The 16,837-nt window shown below is 35.8% G+C and overlaps 1 protein-coding gene across 1 annotated transcript in view; it reads left to right on the forward strand.

Annotated features, from left to right (window-relative positions):
* The window catches only part of LOC150083207 (tRNA (34-2'-O)-methyltransferase regulator WDR6), a 760,490-nt gene that overhangs the window by 373,038 nt on the left and 370,615 nt on the right, over positions 1 to 16,837 (forward strand). Inside the window, exon 13 of the mRNA XM_090378434.1 lies at positions 5,368 to 5,562. Coding sequence (XP_090234560.1) covers positions 5,368 to 5,562 — 195 coding nt within the window. The remainder of the gene's footprint in view (positions 1 to 5,367; positions 5,563 to 16,837) is intronic.

The raw sequence follows: 16,837 nt of genomic DNA on the forward strand, positions 1-16,837 counted from the left end.
CTTGCAGCCCGTCTGCACTGCTCAGAAAACTTCATATCTGCCTGCACAACCACCCCCAGGTCCCTTTCGTTCTCTTGATACGTTGCTCTGGGATTGCTGTTTCCCATATGTAGTACTTTACATTTGTCAATGTTAAACTTCATTTGCCACCTCTCAGCCCATCTGCTCAACCTTTCCAGATCCTGTTGCAGTAGGATAGTGTCAGTAGTGTCCTTGACAACCCTGCCAACCTTCATATCGTCGGCAAACTTGGACATTAAGCTTGATATACCATCATCAATATCATTTATAAATACAGAAAACAATAATGGACCCAATAGTGAACCCTGAGGGACTCGACTAATAACATTAGTCCACGATGAGCAGTGTCCATTGATTACCACTCTCTGTCTTCTCCCCCTCAATCACCCATTTATCCACAGCAGCAATTTGCCTCCAATGCCACACTGCTCCAATTTGTGCAGCAGTCTTCCATGTGCAACAGTATCAAAAGCCTTTCTAAGATCCAAGTATATAATATCAAAGTTATTCCCTGCATCCAGTTCTTTTGTGACTGCATCATAGTATCCAATCAAATTGGTCAGGCAAGACTTCCCCTTAACAAAACCATGCTGTGTCTGAGCTATGACTGAAGTCTTGTCTAGATGATCCTGCAGTGCTTCTTTAACCAGTGCCTCCATTAATTTTCCAGGAACAGAAGTTAAACTAACAGGTCTATAATTATTTGTGTCGCCCTTTGATCCTCCTTTGTGAATTGGGGTTACATTTGCACATCTCCAGTCCATGGGTACTTCCCCTAAGTCCAAGGAAGCTCTCATAATTATGGCTAAGGGTTTGCTTACTTCCTTTGCTGCTTCCTGTAATATAACTGGATAGATCCCATCCACTCCAGGTGCCTTTCTTGTATTTATCTTCAACAATTTCTCCTCCACTTTACTCTCAGTTATTCCAAGATTCTTAGCTTACTGCCAGAGTTGGATACACCTCTGGCATTCCCCTCGCTGAATAACTCCTCATGTGTGAATGTCAATGCAAAATATTCATTTTGTTTGTTAGCTACCTGAGCAGGATCATCAACAGTTGACCCATCGATATCAAGTGGACCAATCTGATTCATCCCCTTCCTTCTAGAGTTTACATAAGTAAAGAACTCTTTGCTGTTTTTCTTTGCATCCCTTGCCAAAGATTTCTCGTAATCTGCCTTCGCCTGCCTAACCTCCTTTGTAACTTGGTTACAGATCAAGTTACAGAATAGAAGAAGAATGGAATGATATATGAAATATAATTCAAAAGATAGTAAAAGAGACACTAGGACAATTCAGGAAAATCTATAAGAAGAGGGGGTAAAGATATGGAATGAAGAAATAACTAAAGCAATACAAGATAAACAAAATAAATATCTTAAATATATACCAAACAGGACAAGCGAGAATGAAGAAATATATAAACAAGAACACAATAAAACTAAAGATATAATAAGGAAGGCTTTGCAGAGTCATGGGATAGATTTATAAGCACAATAGAACATGATATTCGTGGAAGACAAAATTTGGCATATAAAATGATGAAACACTTGAATAGCACAAAGAAAGACACTTCAAGAATAAATATAATAAATGAAAAACAATGGAAAAAACATCATGAAGAATTGTGGAAAGACCCAAGGTATCAAACAGAAGAGACGCAGGTTAGAACCAGTTAGTGATATAAATCCGATAACGAAGGAAGAATTGGAAAAGGCATTGAAAGCTACAAAAAATAGGAAAGCAGTAGGAATGGATGGTATAAATGCAGAACTTATCAAGTATGGAGGAAGTTTTTTAAAAGATAGGATAGTAAAATGTATTTAATAAATCTTGGAAGTATAAATGTAGTTAAATGCTAAATGCATTTCTAAATTAAGCTCTTTTCGTTTTGCTATTGTTTGTTTTAATACAATTAAAATTATCTCTGATGAAATATTAATAGAAGAAGAGGCAGGATTCAGAAAAGAAAGATCATGTACAGATAATATATTTATATTAAAACAAACAATAGAAAAACGAAAAGAGCTTAATTTAGAAATGCATTTAGCATTTACAGATTATGAAAAAGCATTTGATCGAAAAGAACAGACGAAAACGATGGGACATATTGAGTAATAAAGGATACCCAAAGCATCTTACAAAAATAATACAGAGTTTATATCAAGGAACAAAAATAGTAATAGATATAGGTAATAAATTAACAGAAGAATGTATAATAAATCAAGGAGTTAGACAGGGATATAGTTGTCATCAACGCTGTTTAATATAGATATCAAGGATGTGATATGTAAATGGAAAGAAGAAATTAATACAGGTATATATTTAAATACAAAGAATAGGATTAAAACACTGTTAACTGCAGATGATCAAGTAATTATTCAAGATAGTGAAGATAATTTACAAAGAGCAATATTTAAATTAAACCAAATAACAGAAGAATATAACGTTAAAATATCAATGATGAAAACTAGAACAATGGCTTGTAAAGGGAAAAATATGGTGAGAAAAAAATAGTTACCGACAATAAAATATTAGAACAAGTATAACATTTTAAATATCTAGGATGTGATATAACATATGATGTTGAAGAAGAAAACCAGAAATTGGCAAAATTTCAAAATATATGTGGAACAATAAAAAGAACTCTGGCTAAGAAAACAAGGAAAGAAACACAATTGAAATTTTACATATTAATGGCAATACCAACACTTCTTGATGGTGCTGAAACATGGATACTGAAACAAAGAGACATTAATAGAATACAAGCTGCAGAAATGAAAATTTTAAGCTATGTTAAAGGATGTACAAAATTAGATAAAATATTAGAAAGGAATTAAAGATTTACTCAATTAATGTAAAAATTATAGAATATAGACAAAGTTTGAAAGAACATGTAGAAAGAATGGAAGATAATAAATTCCCTAAATTAGCTTATACATATAAAGCAAAAGGAAAAAGAGACAGAGGAAGACCAAAGAAAAGATGGGCTGACCTCTTCGAGATCGGAACAGGCGGATCACCTAATCCATGAAGGAAGATAAGATAAGTATTACTCCCTCTAGTTGCCTCCCGAACATGCTGGTGTATAAAAAATCATCCATTAAATCCACAAAATCCTTGCTAGTGTGTGAGTGACCAACCCACAAATTCCAGTCAATATCTGGGAAATTAAAATCCCACATTATAAGACTCTCTGATTTACTGGCCCACTCTATTTCCCTCTACAGTTTCTTATTATACTCATCAGAGTCATTAAGCCTATAACACACTCCTACTCTCAATTTTGATCTACTTATGTATCATGAATGCTTATGTCTCACACGAAACTGACTCTACACTGCACTGTCCAGCGATGTCAACTGGCTTCACTTCCTTGGATTTTGTGTGTTTCTTAACTAATAGCATAACCCCTCCTCCCTTCCTATCCTGTCTATCCTTTCTGTAGACGTTGTACTCCCCAAATTCCAATTCTGCATTCCTTATATCTGTGTGACACCACATCTCTGATATCCCAACAATATCTGCCTTTGATGTTTTGATCAACACCTCAAATTCATCAAATTTATTTACAAAACTCCTAGCATTGGTGTATACACAAGTATACATGCACCTGTTCCTATTCTTAGCTACCCTAACACAACCCATGTGTTTACTTGTACCGCAATGACTCCCAACATCCTGGAAAACAAGATGCAGGGTATTTCTCTGAAATACCCTGCATCTTGTTTTCCAGGCTGCTGCTCATTCCAATAGATGCAGTGCAAGAATCACTGTCACTTCTGCCAGTGGCTACTATTAATCTATTTGTCCTTGTATCCCTCCCCCAAGCTAGCAATTTTCCAATCCACCTAACACTGCCTCAATAGCATCAGCAAATATTCTTGCACCCTTTATGTTTAAGTGTATCCCATCTCTGTAGAAGCAGTCTCTTCTGTTAGTAAGTACAGACCAGGCTGAAAAAAATTCTACTCCTTGAGCCTTGCACTATCTTTTCAGGGTTGAATTGATTGACAAGGCTCTCATCATATACTCCTATCGTGTCTGTGCAGAATTGCAGACACTTTCAAATTCAACCCTAATTCACCGCTTTTTTTTCAACAGTGACCTGTACTTGTTAAGTAATTGGTCGATGTCGAAAAAAAGCCGTAATAATAATTATAACAAAAAAAAAAAAAAAAAATGAAAAAGACCAAAAGCATTCTCTTTTATGTGCAAACAGAAAATTTAATTTTTTCACATCCCCCACTTTGCTCATTCATTCCTCCAACCAGTACATGGCAGCAAATAATATTTAGTGCTTCAAGTACTGTATGTGGATTGCCTATATATGTATGAAAAAAAAAAAATATATAAATAATAATTGCCAGATTTCATTGGTCCGAATTTAATTAAATTTGGGAAGGTTGATAAATCATTCTAGAAGAGCAAAATATAAAATTTCATGACAATTCCAATTTGGCGGCAGTGGTATTATTACATGAGGATGGAATAAAAATTAATAATAATTGTCAGATTGCTGTTAGTCCAATTTTAGTGAAATTTGGAATGGTTTGATTTGACAAATCTTTTTAAAATGACCAAACATAAAATTTTGTGAAAATATATCCACTGGGAGTTGAGTTATTACATGCTGATTGATGAACAAACATGGTGAAGAGAATAGGCACATAATGTACATATGCTAATACCCCTAAAAAGGTTAGATATTTACTGTACTGTGTGCAATAAATCGTAGTAGTAGAATAGAAATGCAGTGTGCATGCATGTATTTTTTAACTGTAATGTGACTTGGAAATTCCGAGATCCAGCAAGCACCAAATGTTGAAGTTAAATTTTACAGTAGCACAGCCTTAAGTTGAAAGTAAAACCTCGGACAGGAACAGGTTTACAATGTAAGTAAACTGGTTTATAGATTACAGTAAATGTATTTTACTGCAACTGCTTTATATTAAATACTAAATTGCCTAACTGATTGGTAATTTGTGCAGATGCAACAGTTCACTGATTTGCATTTTTCAAAAATCAATAAATTAAGTAATAGATGTTTTTCAATGTACAACGAACGACTTCTAGATTACTTTTTGTGATTCCATTTATATTTTGTTGCATAATGAGATTTATAAACAGATTTTCCACTGTAACAACTGCCATTCCTCTTTGAATTAATTGCTGAAACATATATTTTAAAATATGCATTCACCTGGGATTAATGTTTTTTGATCACTCTGCAAAAAATTGTTACCCATTTTTATGCATTTCTAAATGGTATATAGTTAATCTTTAACTGATCATACTGTGTGTCATGAAGCCAGCCCAGAAATAATGTTCATTTTCTTAATAGATTCTTTGGAGATTTCAGAGATTTAAATTTCCATATTGCAGTCTGCAGAAGAAAATTTCACTTTTACTGCCCCAATGCAAGCAACAGTGGCCTACTGCTGCACTTTATATTGTTAAATGGAAATATGTTATAATTGGAGACAGAGGTGGGAATATCTATGTATATATGAATCTTGAGGAAATTCCAGAAAGAGAAGTAAGTATGTTTGTTTCTATCTTTTTGTATTAAATATAAACTGAATAAATAAAATGTAAATTTATGTTAACACCAAAAACAAACACCTATTGCCATGTATGTTTGTAAAGCACTTTTTCTAAAGATTGCAGTATAGATTTTAAATATCAGTAACTTTTCTATTAGAATATCCAAGTTAACTTCACAAGTGGTTCAGAGTCAGTTGTTTCCTTTTCTGTTAATTAGAGATATAATTTTCAGTTTATGTATACTAACCAGTATTTATCATTCTGCAAGATACCGCAGTCATGCAGTTCGCTTTCAAGTTCACCTTAAAATCCTAGAGAGTGTCCCAGAGATGTACTCTCACTAGTGAAATTATTCTGTTCTTATGAACTAAGCTCTTTATTATGAGATCATTAGATATGTACAACATGTATATATTATTAGCCATGGTGGTGGTGGGCATTGACTGAGGCCCCCACACTTTAATTAAACTGCAGCATAGAACAGCTTAAATTTAAGTTTATGAATTTTGTTTCTTTAACACATTCACTGAGAGAATCTGTTTCATGTGCTGTAATCTTTGGAATATTGAAAAGAATCAACATTCCAACATCCCCAGCTTTCTGAAAAAAAAATTTGTACATAATGGTTGAAAATCAAAAGTTTGGAGTTCATTGCTAAAAGCAAACACTTATATTTATGCTGATCCGTAAATCAGAAAAAATTTAAAATCTTATAAAAAGTTTATTTATGTGCATAAACTGCCATCAACACAAGCAAAGAAAATAAATAAAACTGCATGCCAGGTACATAAACAAAAGCCATACATTACTGCAAAGATTTCAGTTAGTGGAACAGTACTGACTAGCTGCTAATTTCACATGCCTTTACATTTATAGAACTCATTGGCTGACCACTTAAAAATGACCACACATATGCATAACAGAACAGCCCTTGGGTGCATTTTGAACCCAGATATGCATTTGAGGTACAACTCCTAATGCTGTTTTATGTATATATGTGTAAAGGCAGCAAATGTGTTAAATTTATGAATTTTATTTATTGACAGTAAATAGTTATATACAGTAGAACCTCAGTTTAAGTATTACCTTGTAAATGTGATTTTTGTACCTTAACTCAGTGGTGGTTTCGAAATTTTAATTCTCTTTTTACAAGGGACCTATCAGATCCCTTGTAGAAAGAATCTTTATTCAGAAATTGTTAATACACGGCTAATGACAGACTTCCTAATTTTAAGTGAAATTTTACTGTTTTTTTCTGAATACAGCAGAACATTGAAAATCTGAATGTCGATAATTTGGGAATGTCAGTAATCCAAACGAGCCAGCATTTAATTTTTTTTTTTTTTTTTTTATGCTGGTGCCATAAAATGATTACAGTTAGCACCAGTTATTGTGATCACATTTGCAAATTGAATTTATTTCTATTAAACAGCAATTCTAATAAGTGAAAATCAGAGGAACATTATCCACAGGCTATAAAAATGAAGATACAAAGCACAAATTTACACCTTTTTTCCTTACCAATTAACAAAATTAAGTGATATATGAAAAAAAATGTGTAAAAAACAAGAATATTATCCACAGCTTAGCAAAATTAAAATAAAAATTTATGCTTACGTACATAGCTTAATTAATATACATACAGTACTAACTAAACATGACACTTTGTAATTTGTTATTTAACGCACTTTGCAATCTGATGTTTCTGTAAATTTTTTTTTTTTTTGGTTGTAAAATATAAAAGTAAAAAAAGATGAGTGTCAATCAATAACAAAACACAGCACACAGAAATTGCAACTAACACAATATGCATAAGTGTGATACGGAGTAAAAAGAAAAAAGATTCTGAACAGAGTTTTTACACAGTTTTATTTTACCGTACTGTTGTTTTCTTCATCTTTTAAAAGGAAGCAGAATTTTTAACAATTGAATCAAAGATTGGGATTTTAAACAGACTTTCAAAGGGAGAAAGTGGATCTTTGTTAGCAAAATTTTACGAGGTTGAAAAGTCAACCATAATAGACATTAAAAAACAACAAGGAAAAAATTTTAAAGTTCATTTCGAAACATGATTCACATGATGGGAAAAAAAAGAAAAACTATTCACATGATTGAAAAAAAAAAGAAAAACTATGAGAACAGCTAATGACCCATCCCTCGAAGATGCCGTTTGTGGTTCATACAGAGATGAAGTATAGGAGAACCCATATCTGGACCTTTGTTGTGTGAAAAGATACTGGATTTTATCAAAAAAGCAGGTGGTTCCTCAGATTTTATTTCTAAACTTAATAATTTTTTTTTTTTTTTTTTTTTTAGTCTGTGGAACAGTATTTTTGATTAGTTTGAAAATCCAAACAAATCAGAAGTCTGAACTACCTCTGGTCTCAATTAGTTCGGATTATCGATGATCTACTGTAACTGTGTGAAAGGTGTTGCTGACCACTGTTGAACATATTTTTTGTTTATTAGGCATGTTGCACCTTGCAGGTGCTTCCCAAAAAAATAAAATAAATAAATAATTAATTAAATTTAAAAAAGTGTACATGTGGATTCATTCTACTGTAAAATTATGAAATCTGGTAAATCCTAGGATTTACCAATTTGCTTTGGTAAAAATCCGAATATCATAGAATGACATTCATTTTTCCAATTTTTAAACAAGTCTAAAACAAGTTTAGACATGGCGGATATATCCCTATTCCCTCAAAATTGTCTGGGTAACATAGTAAATATATAAAACAAGCAACCAGGCAACCTGATTAGAGAATATCTGCACCCCTATTCCCTTGTTTAAAAAAAAAAGAATGAACCAGAAAATCATCATTGCTTTCCTTTTCATACTGTTACCAACAATTTTTCATAATAGAAAATATATTCTCCTTATGCCCATATTTAAAAATTGGACAGTGTGTAAAGGGATGCAATGATAATTTCTGATTCATTCACTTTTTTGATTTTTAAATAAAAGCATGGGAGAATGTATCTTCTATCCTTGCAAAATTGCTATATTAACTAATTTTGCCAGTGCTTAATTTACCAGTACTTCAGTCAAATAAGAGGTAATAGAAATGGAAACTTTTACCCATTTCATCAGTAAAGTCTGAATTTCAGGCATTTACAGTAACATATAGGTGCGTATGCATGTTGCTGATTGCTGAATTCTTTTACAAAAACATTTGCTAATCAACTTCGGGCCCTATTTTGTGTGCATTGGTAAGTAGGTTCAAAATGCTGCATTCCAGGTAGATTATGATGATTGTTATCCCCTGAACTTATTGGCCTTGATAGTTTATCTTTTAATTTTTTGTGTTATATACATTATTGTTTTAACATTTTTCCCCAACCATGAGACCTTAAATTCTTAATTTTCTGTATTTTGGCCTTAAAAAAACTCTCCTTAACATTAATACAAATCCATAGCAATAATGATGAAAAAATTCATCCTTTTTACTCAAATTTGATCCCTTCTGCACCTCAGTTTTTGCAAATGTTTAGTTTTACTCTGTATCAATTGGCCCTCTGGCTGGTTTACATTGCACAATAGAAATACATTGTGGTCTATTATGTGCAGTCATTTCATAATACAGTAAACCCCCGCTATTCGCGGTATCTGTATTTGCAGTTTCGCGTATTCGCGATCGCCGATTTAATATAAAATGAAACCTAAAAAAATGTGAATTTTAAAGTTCCGTGAATATTCTCCGCCATAAAAAAACATGAGCGTGTCTAGAATTATCTTTCCTGGTCAAAACAGCGCTCAGTGGGTTGGGGGAGAGGGATGACAAAATTGCAAGCGTGGATGTTTCTCGCCAATCCTTGTTCAGTATGTGTTATGCACTTGTCATGGAAGGTTTCGTCGTTTGCTTTTAATTTATATGCTTATAAATTGAATAAATTTATCAATTTATAGAATAGAATCTTTAATTGCAGCAATGATAGACATACAATTAGTCCCGTCACGGCATGGTGATGCCAGGGGTTTACAAAACCATATTTACAAAAGATACATGAGAAAAACATAAATTACATCAGATTATTAACAAAGCACAGTTTTACATTTTCAGTTCGACGAGGATACCCTTCCTGTATTTTTTATTATTGACCACTTCTTGGAGGTCCCCGTCGATGGCTTGGAGTGAGGGCAGCATTTGCTTTGGCAGGAATCTGTCGGTTAGCTAGCCGGTTACAGTTTGCTAGCAGCTGTGCTGAAGACCAGAGATAAGGGGGAGGAATGTGCCAAGAGCAGTGATCCCAGAAGTTCGGCTCTGTAATTTTACCGATGGCCATCTTGATGGTGAACAGCAGCCTTCTTCCTCCGATATAGGACTGGAGCCTGCGTAGTTGAAGAGCTTCTGCTAACTGCGTTGATCTGAGAGCTGGGGGAAGGTGGAGTTTGCTGTTGGCCCATTTTAGAAGCCAGAATTCGGCAGAGAATATTCTTTTAACGTTGGATTCGGCGGCCAAGGCCCATATCTCTGAAGCATACAGTATTGTCGGGTAAAGGATTGATATGATGTATCTTTTTACCAGTTGTGGGTCGGTGGTGTGGAGCAGCTGTTGTTTGGCGACCCAGCATAGTGAATTCAGCCTCAACTGTATGAGGTTTATGTGATCATTGAAAGATAGTTTGGAGTCGAAAACGACCCCCAGATCTTTGTGTGTTTGAACACTTGGAACTGAGGAGCTGTTAAGCACAGGCTCCAATGTTGTTGGGCTGCCCTTTAGAGAGTAAGTTATTTGTGCTGATTTTAGGGGGTTGATTTGGAGGTTGAAGATTCTGTGAGACGACTTTTGGGGTGTTGGGTAGATGGCAGAAGATTGAAGTCCCCACATATGATGTGAGTGGCTGCTGGGTGGAGATTATTTATTAACCAGTTAGTGGCTGCATCAATGGCCATCATAGTTGGCGTTGGAGGAAGGTACAGGGATGCGACGTCTATAGTGGTACCTTGATGTTCCAGAGTTATCATTAAGGCTTCCACGTCTTGAGAGATACTTGAGACAGAGTGTACGATGGAGAACTTTGTCGTATTGAAAATTATAGCAACTCCACCCCCTCTGCGGTTATCGCGAGAGGCAGCCAGTACATGAAAGCCTGCAGGAATGGAGCAGCTGATATCTGTCTGGTTCGCCTCTAACCACGTTTCAGCGAGGCACAATATGTCTAGTTAGTTTGAGAGTAGAATCTCTTCCAGTGTATTAAGTTTATTTCTTAAGGACCTGATATTCTGGAACATTATGCGGATGGTAGGAGAGGTTGTAATGTTGTTGTTTAAGAGGTTATAAGTTGATATGCTTACAAAAATGATAAATCTACCGTTTGCAGTGTAAAACAGACTTTTTCGAGTGTGTTAACGGAAGAAAGTGACTTTATTGTGGACAAGTTCTTTCTAACCCCTACAAAAATATGGCTACGAATAACGAGAGAAATGTGAAAATATCAAAGAAGGTGATGACATTAGCGAATAAAATTGAATTATTAAAATTTCTAATGGTGAAAGTGTCTCAGTGGCAAAACATTATAAAATCAATGCGTCAACAGTACGATAAATCAAAAAATCAGAAGAAAAAATCCGCCGTAGTATCCGTGAAAACGCGCTAATTGCTTCAAAAATTTGCTCTGTAACTCGTGATGTTAAATTAGAATAAATGGAAAACGCTTTAAATCTGTGGATAGAAGACCGAACTCAAAATAAAATTCCGTTAAGTTCACTCATCATTCGTGAAAAGGCAAAACTCTTTTATCAACACTTTAGCGAAACTAGTGATAGCACTGGGGGGATAAGTTTTTTTTGCTAGCAAAGGCGCTGGTTTGAAAGATTTGTTTGAAATTTCTAATAAATATTACATTTAATATTAAATTGTTTCTTATTTTCATTTCGATGCCATATGCTTGCATTTCATTATGTACTGTCTATGCACATAGTCATATTATGAAGGTAAATATAATACATACATAGACAAAATTTTAGATTAGTTTTTCTTATAAATTTCATACTTTGGAACGGAACCCCTTTATTACTATGGGAGCCATAACTCAGTATTCACGTTTTCGGTATTCACGACATTTCTCAGGAACGTAACCCCCACGAATAACGGGGGTTTACTGTATTGTGTGTACTTTAAGGCTAATTAACAATAACTTTCAGAAGGCATATGCAAAAAATTTTCCTGTATGCAGATGTGATTTTTCAATTTCAAATGGTGGGAGATGGCTAAAATCAGACATCTGCAAACAAATAAGCATAAGGACAGCATGCAGTTCTTGAAAGGAAGGTATAAATAGGTTAATCAGCTAAGCTTGTATTTTTAAGGACACTACTAACATGCTCTACAATAGTAAACTATAAAACTAACAAAGAAAATGGTTGCAAAAGTGTAATCTGAACTTGATTACACTGCTTCTGAATGTCAGAAGCAGTCTATATTGTCATGGAATTCCTCCATGACAATATAGACCTCCCTTTGAACCCAGACCTCCCCAAACAGTGGGAGCCAGACTTGTTCAAAGCCGCTAAGTGGATTTTCTTATTAAATTACTGTTTTTCTAAAACTTTTGAGTTAAATTTAGTAGTATAGCATTATTTTGTGATTTTCTGATTAATCTGGTGTATTTATTCTTTACTCGGCCTTGTAATTGCATAAAAGCATCGGTAAGGGTATCATATCCACGTGTTACAAGTTGCAGCTCCACTGAATGAAAAGGTTTTTTTAGCCATATTTAGCCGCTTTATTGACCAATTGATACATCAAATTATTTTCTATAAGTAGCTTATAGACCTAGTCAGGATCATTAGTTTATTCTGAATTGAGACAGCGAGATTTGGAAGTTAATTAATACTTAAGTGTCCATAGATATACCGTTCGTAAATCGCACCATTGTTATACGATATGTTATATCCTGAACTAGATAGCATTAGTATAGTAGAGTATATAATATAATATTGTCAATTAATCAGTAAAATCTATTAATTTTGTTAAACTTCGTTGTCAATTAGATTGTACTTTTTAACTAAATACATATAACAACTTAGATTACAAATGTAACTTAATTAATTAATACATAACTTGATACGGAAGTTATATAAACGGAACTTGTAGATAATATTTGATACTGAAAAATACATATAGCATTATAACTGTGTTGGGATACAAGTTTAGGGTTATAATTTTGTACTCAAATTGAAATTTTATTGAAATTAAATTGAAATCATGACTCAGACCAGAGCAGCAAAGCAAAAGGCTCAAGCTAATGGGAGTGCTGTGGCTCAGAGAAGAACTGAGGGGGGGCAGTTGCCCTCTGAATCACAGCCTTTTAAACTGCACTGCTTGCATGATGTTTGCGGAGCAATCGGGTACAGGACATGATATTGCCGTGGGGGATGTCTTTGTGTGCTCGCGATGCAAGGAGTGTTACGAAATCAGGCGACAACTCAGCGTTGTTATGGGCCTATATGAGAGCTTGAAGGAGAGGGTGGATGCCCTCGAAGGATCTAAAGTGAGGGCCCGTCATACTCCCAGCTGCCCACATCAAAGGCAGAGCTTGCACTTGGTCATCACGCAACACAGCAGCATCCCCCAAGGCAGAATGCGCTGGTACCACAGGAACTAGTAGTGGTCGGTGACTCTATTGTCAGGGAAATGGGAAACATTTTGTGCAAAAAGGATAGATGGAACAGGACCAGGGTATGTCTGCCAGGGGCAAAGGTGGATGATGTACAGCGGATATCATCTTTTAAGGGCACAAAAGGTGATATAGTTCTACATGTTGGCACTAAAGATATTAAGAGTAGGAGACTGACAGAATTACTTAACAAGTACAGGTCACTGTTGAAAAAAAGCCATGAATTAGGGTTGAATTTGAAAGTGTCTGCAATTCTGCCCAGACACGTTAGGAGGGAGTATATGATGAGAGCCTTGTTAGTCAATTTGGCCCTGGAAAGATTGTGCAAGGCTCAAGGGGTAGAATTTTTTTCCGTCTGGTCTGTACTTGTTAACAGAACGCACTGCTTCTACAGGTATGGAATACACTAAAATAGAAAGGGTGCAAGAATATTTGCTGATTTTATCGAGGCAATGTTAGGTGGGTCAGAAAACTGCTAGCTTGGGGGGATACGAGGACTAATAGATTAACAGTAGCCACTGGCAGAGGTGAAAGTGATTCTTGCACTGCTTCTACTGGAATGAGCAGAAGCCTGGAAAACAAGATTCAGGATATTTCAGAGACTGCTGGGAGTCATTGCAGTACAAGTAAACACATGGGTTGTGTTAGGGTAGCTAAGAAAAAGAACAGGTGCAGGCACACCAATGCTAGGAGTTTGGTAAATAAATTTGATGAATTTGAGGCATTGCCCAAAACATCAAAGGCAGATATTGTTGGGATATCAGAGACGTGGTGTCACACAGATATACGGAATGCAGAACTGGAATTTGGGGAGTACAATGTCTACAGAAAGGATAGACAGGATAGGAAGGGAGAAGGGGTTATGCTATTAGTTAAGAAACACATAAAATCCAAGCAAGTGAAGCCAGTCGACATCGCTGGACGGTGCAGTGTTGAGTCAGTTTGGTGTGACATAAGCATCGGGAGATCAAAATTGAGGGTAGGAGTGTGCTGTAGGCCTAATGACTCTGATGAGTATAATAAGAAACTGTACATGGAAATAAGAGTGGGCCAGTAAATCAGAGAGTCTTATTATGGGGGATTTTAATTTCCCAGATATTGACTGGAATTTTTGGGTTGATCACTCAAACACCAGCAAGGCTTTTGTGGATTTATTGGATGATTGTTTTCTACATCAGCATGTTCGGAAGGCAGCTAGAGGGAGTTATACTCTTGATTTGATTATCAGTTGTGATTCTTCATGCATTAAGAAACTGCAGATAGAGGAACCACTAGGTGGCAGTGATCATAGTGTGCTGAAGTGGGATTTACTCAAAAAGGTAACTACCATTAGGGATAAATTGAAGGGTTATTGCTTTCGTAAAGGCGACTATGATGAAATGAGACAGTATTTAAATTCTATACAGTGGGACCAACTGAAGATGTTACCAACAGCAAATTCAAAATGGGAAGCATTCAAAGAACTTATCTTGGAAGCTACTAGGCTTTACATACCAACTAAGAAATATTGTTAGGTATAGGCCTAAATGGATGTCAGATGAACTGATGAAACATATGGTAGAAAAGAAAAATGCATGGGATACATACAAGTTAATCTGTGACCAAGTTACAAAGGAGGTTAGACAGGAAAAGGCAGATTACGAGAAATCTTTGGCAAGGGAAGCAAAGAAAAACAGCAAAGAGTTCTTTATTTATGTAAACTCTAGAAGGAAGGGGATGAATCAGATTGGTCCACTTGATATCGATCGGTCAACTGTTGATGATCCTGCTCAGGTAGCTAACAAACTAAATGAATATTTTGCATCGACATTCACACACGAGGAGTTATTCAGCGAGGAGAATGTCAGAGGTGAATTCAACTCTGTCATTAAACTAGATAATCTTGTAATAACTGAGAGTAAAGTGGAGGAGAAATTGTTGAAGATAAAAACAAGAAAGGCACCTTGGGTGGATGGGATCTATCCAGTTATATTAAAGGAGGCAGCAAAGGAAGTAAGCAAACCCTTAGCCATAATTATGAGAGCTTCCTTGGACTCAGGGGAGGTACCCATGGACTGGAGATGTGCAAATGTGACCCCAATTCACAAAGGAGGATCAAAGGCTGAAACAAGTAATTATAGACCTGTGAGTTTAACTTCTGTTCCAGGAAAATTAATGGAGGCACTGTTAAAGAAGCACTGCAGGATCATCTAGGCAAGACTTCAGTTATAGCTCGAACACAGCATGGTTTTGTTAAGGGGAAGTCTTGCCTGACCAATTTGATTGGATACTATGATGCAGTTACAAAAGAACTGGATGCAGGGAATAACTTTGATATTATATACTTGGATCTTAGAAAGGCTTTTGATACTGTTCCACAAGGAAGACTGCTGCACAAATTGGAGCAGTGTGGCATTGGAGGAAAATTGCTGCTATGGATAAAGGAGTGGTTGAGGGGGAGAGTGGTAATCAATGGACACTGCTCATCGTGGACTAATGTTATTAGTGGAGTCCCTCAGGGCTCAGTGTTGGGCCCATTATTGTTTTCTGTATTTATAAATAATATTGATGATGGTATATTAAGCTTAATGTCCAAATTTGCAGATGATACAAATGTTGGCAGGGTTACTAAGGACACTACTGACGCTATGCTGCTGTAACAGGATCTGGAAAGGTTGGGCATTTGGGCTGAGTGTTGACAAATGAAGTTTAACATTGACAAATGTAAAGTACCTCATATGGGAAACAGCAACCCCAGAGCAACGTATCAATTCTGTAGTACTACACCTACACTGACAGTGGTAGAGAATGATAAAGACCTGGGGGTAATTGTGCCAGCAGATATGAAGTTATCTGAGTAGTGCAGATGGGCTGCAAGAGTAGCTCATGGTGTCTTGTCAGTGATATACAGGAATTTTTCTAGCAGGGATAAGGATGTGATTATTCCCTTGTATAAGGCAATGGTCAGGGCACACCTTGGGTACTGTATAGATCTGTAGGCCTCATTTCAAGAAGGATGTAGAGCTGCTGGAACGAGTACAGAGAAGAGCAACAAGATTAGTGAATGGAACAAAGGGGTGCTCTTACGAAGAAAGGCTTAAGTTTTACAAATTACAGTGTCTGGAGACTAGGCACCAGCGAGGTGATCTGATAGAGGTGTACAAAGCCTTGAATGGTTTGAGCATGCTCAATGCTGATGGGATTCTTCCTCTTGCTCAGAATTATCACCTGACAGGGCATAAATTCAAATTGACGAAAGACAGATGTAGGATAGACGTGTGGAAATTTGCCTGTAGCCAGGAGGTAGTTGGTTGGTGGAACAGACTTCCATCCCTTGTCATGGAAGTTGATAGCCTAAATGAATTTAAGGCTCAGCTGGACAGGTATTTCGAACGAATTGGAGGGGTGAAGTGGAAGTGGTTTTTTTTTTTTTTTTTTGGCTGATGCTGCATAAGCTTGCTTTCTTGCATCATATGTCTCTACTGATCTTAATGCTATATACAACATGCCTAATCAGTTTGTCGGCAACAACTTGAGCAGCATGATCAAAAGTTTAACCATTCATATCTAGTTTACTAAGGTATTTCGTACCCTTCCTTCTAGACGATAGCATAAGTAAAGAAGGCTTTGATGCTTTTTTTTGCATTATCTTTCAGATTTCTCT

Source organism: Mastigoproctus giganteus, chromosome 7 (genome assembly GCF_048544385.1).
Source record: "Mastigoproctus giganteus isolate SK-2022 chromosome 7, ASM4854438v1, whole genome shotgun sequence".
In the NCBI taxonomy this organism is placed as follows: domain Eukaryota; kingdom Metazoa; phylum Arthropoda; class Arachnida; order Uropygi; family Thelyphonidae; genus Mastigoproctus; species Mastigoproctus giganteus.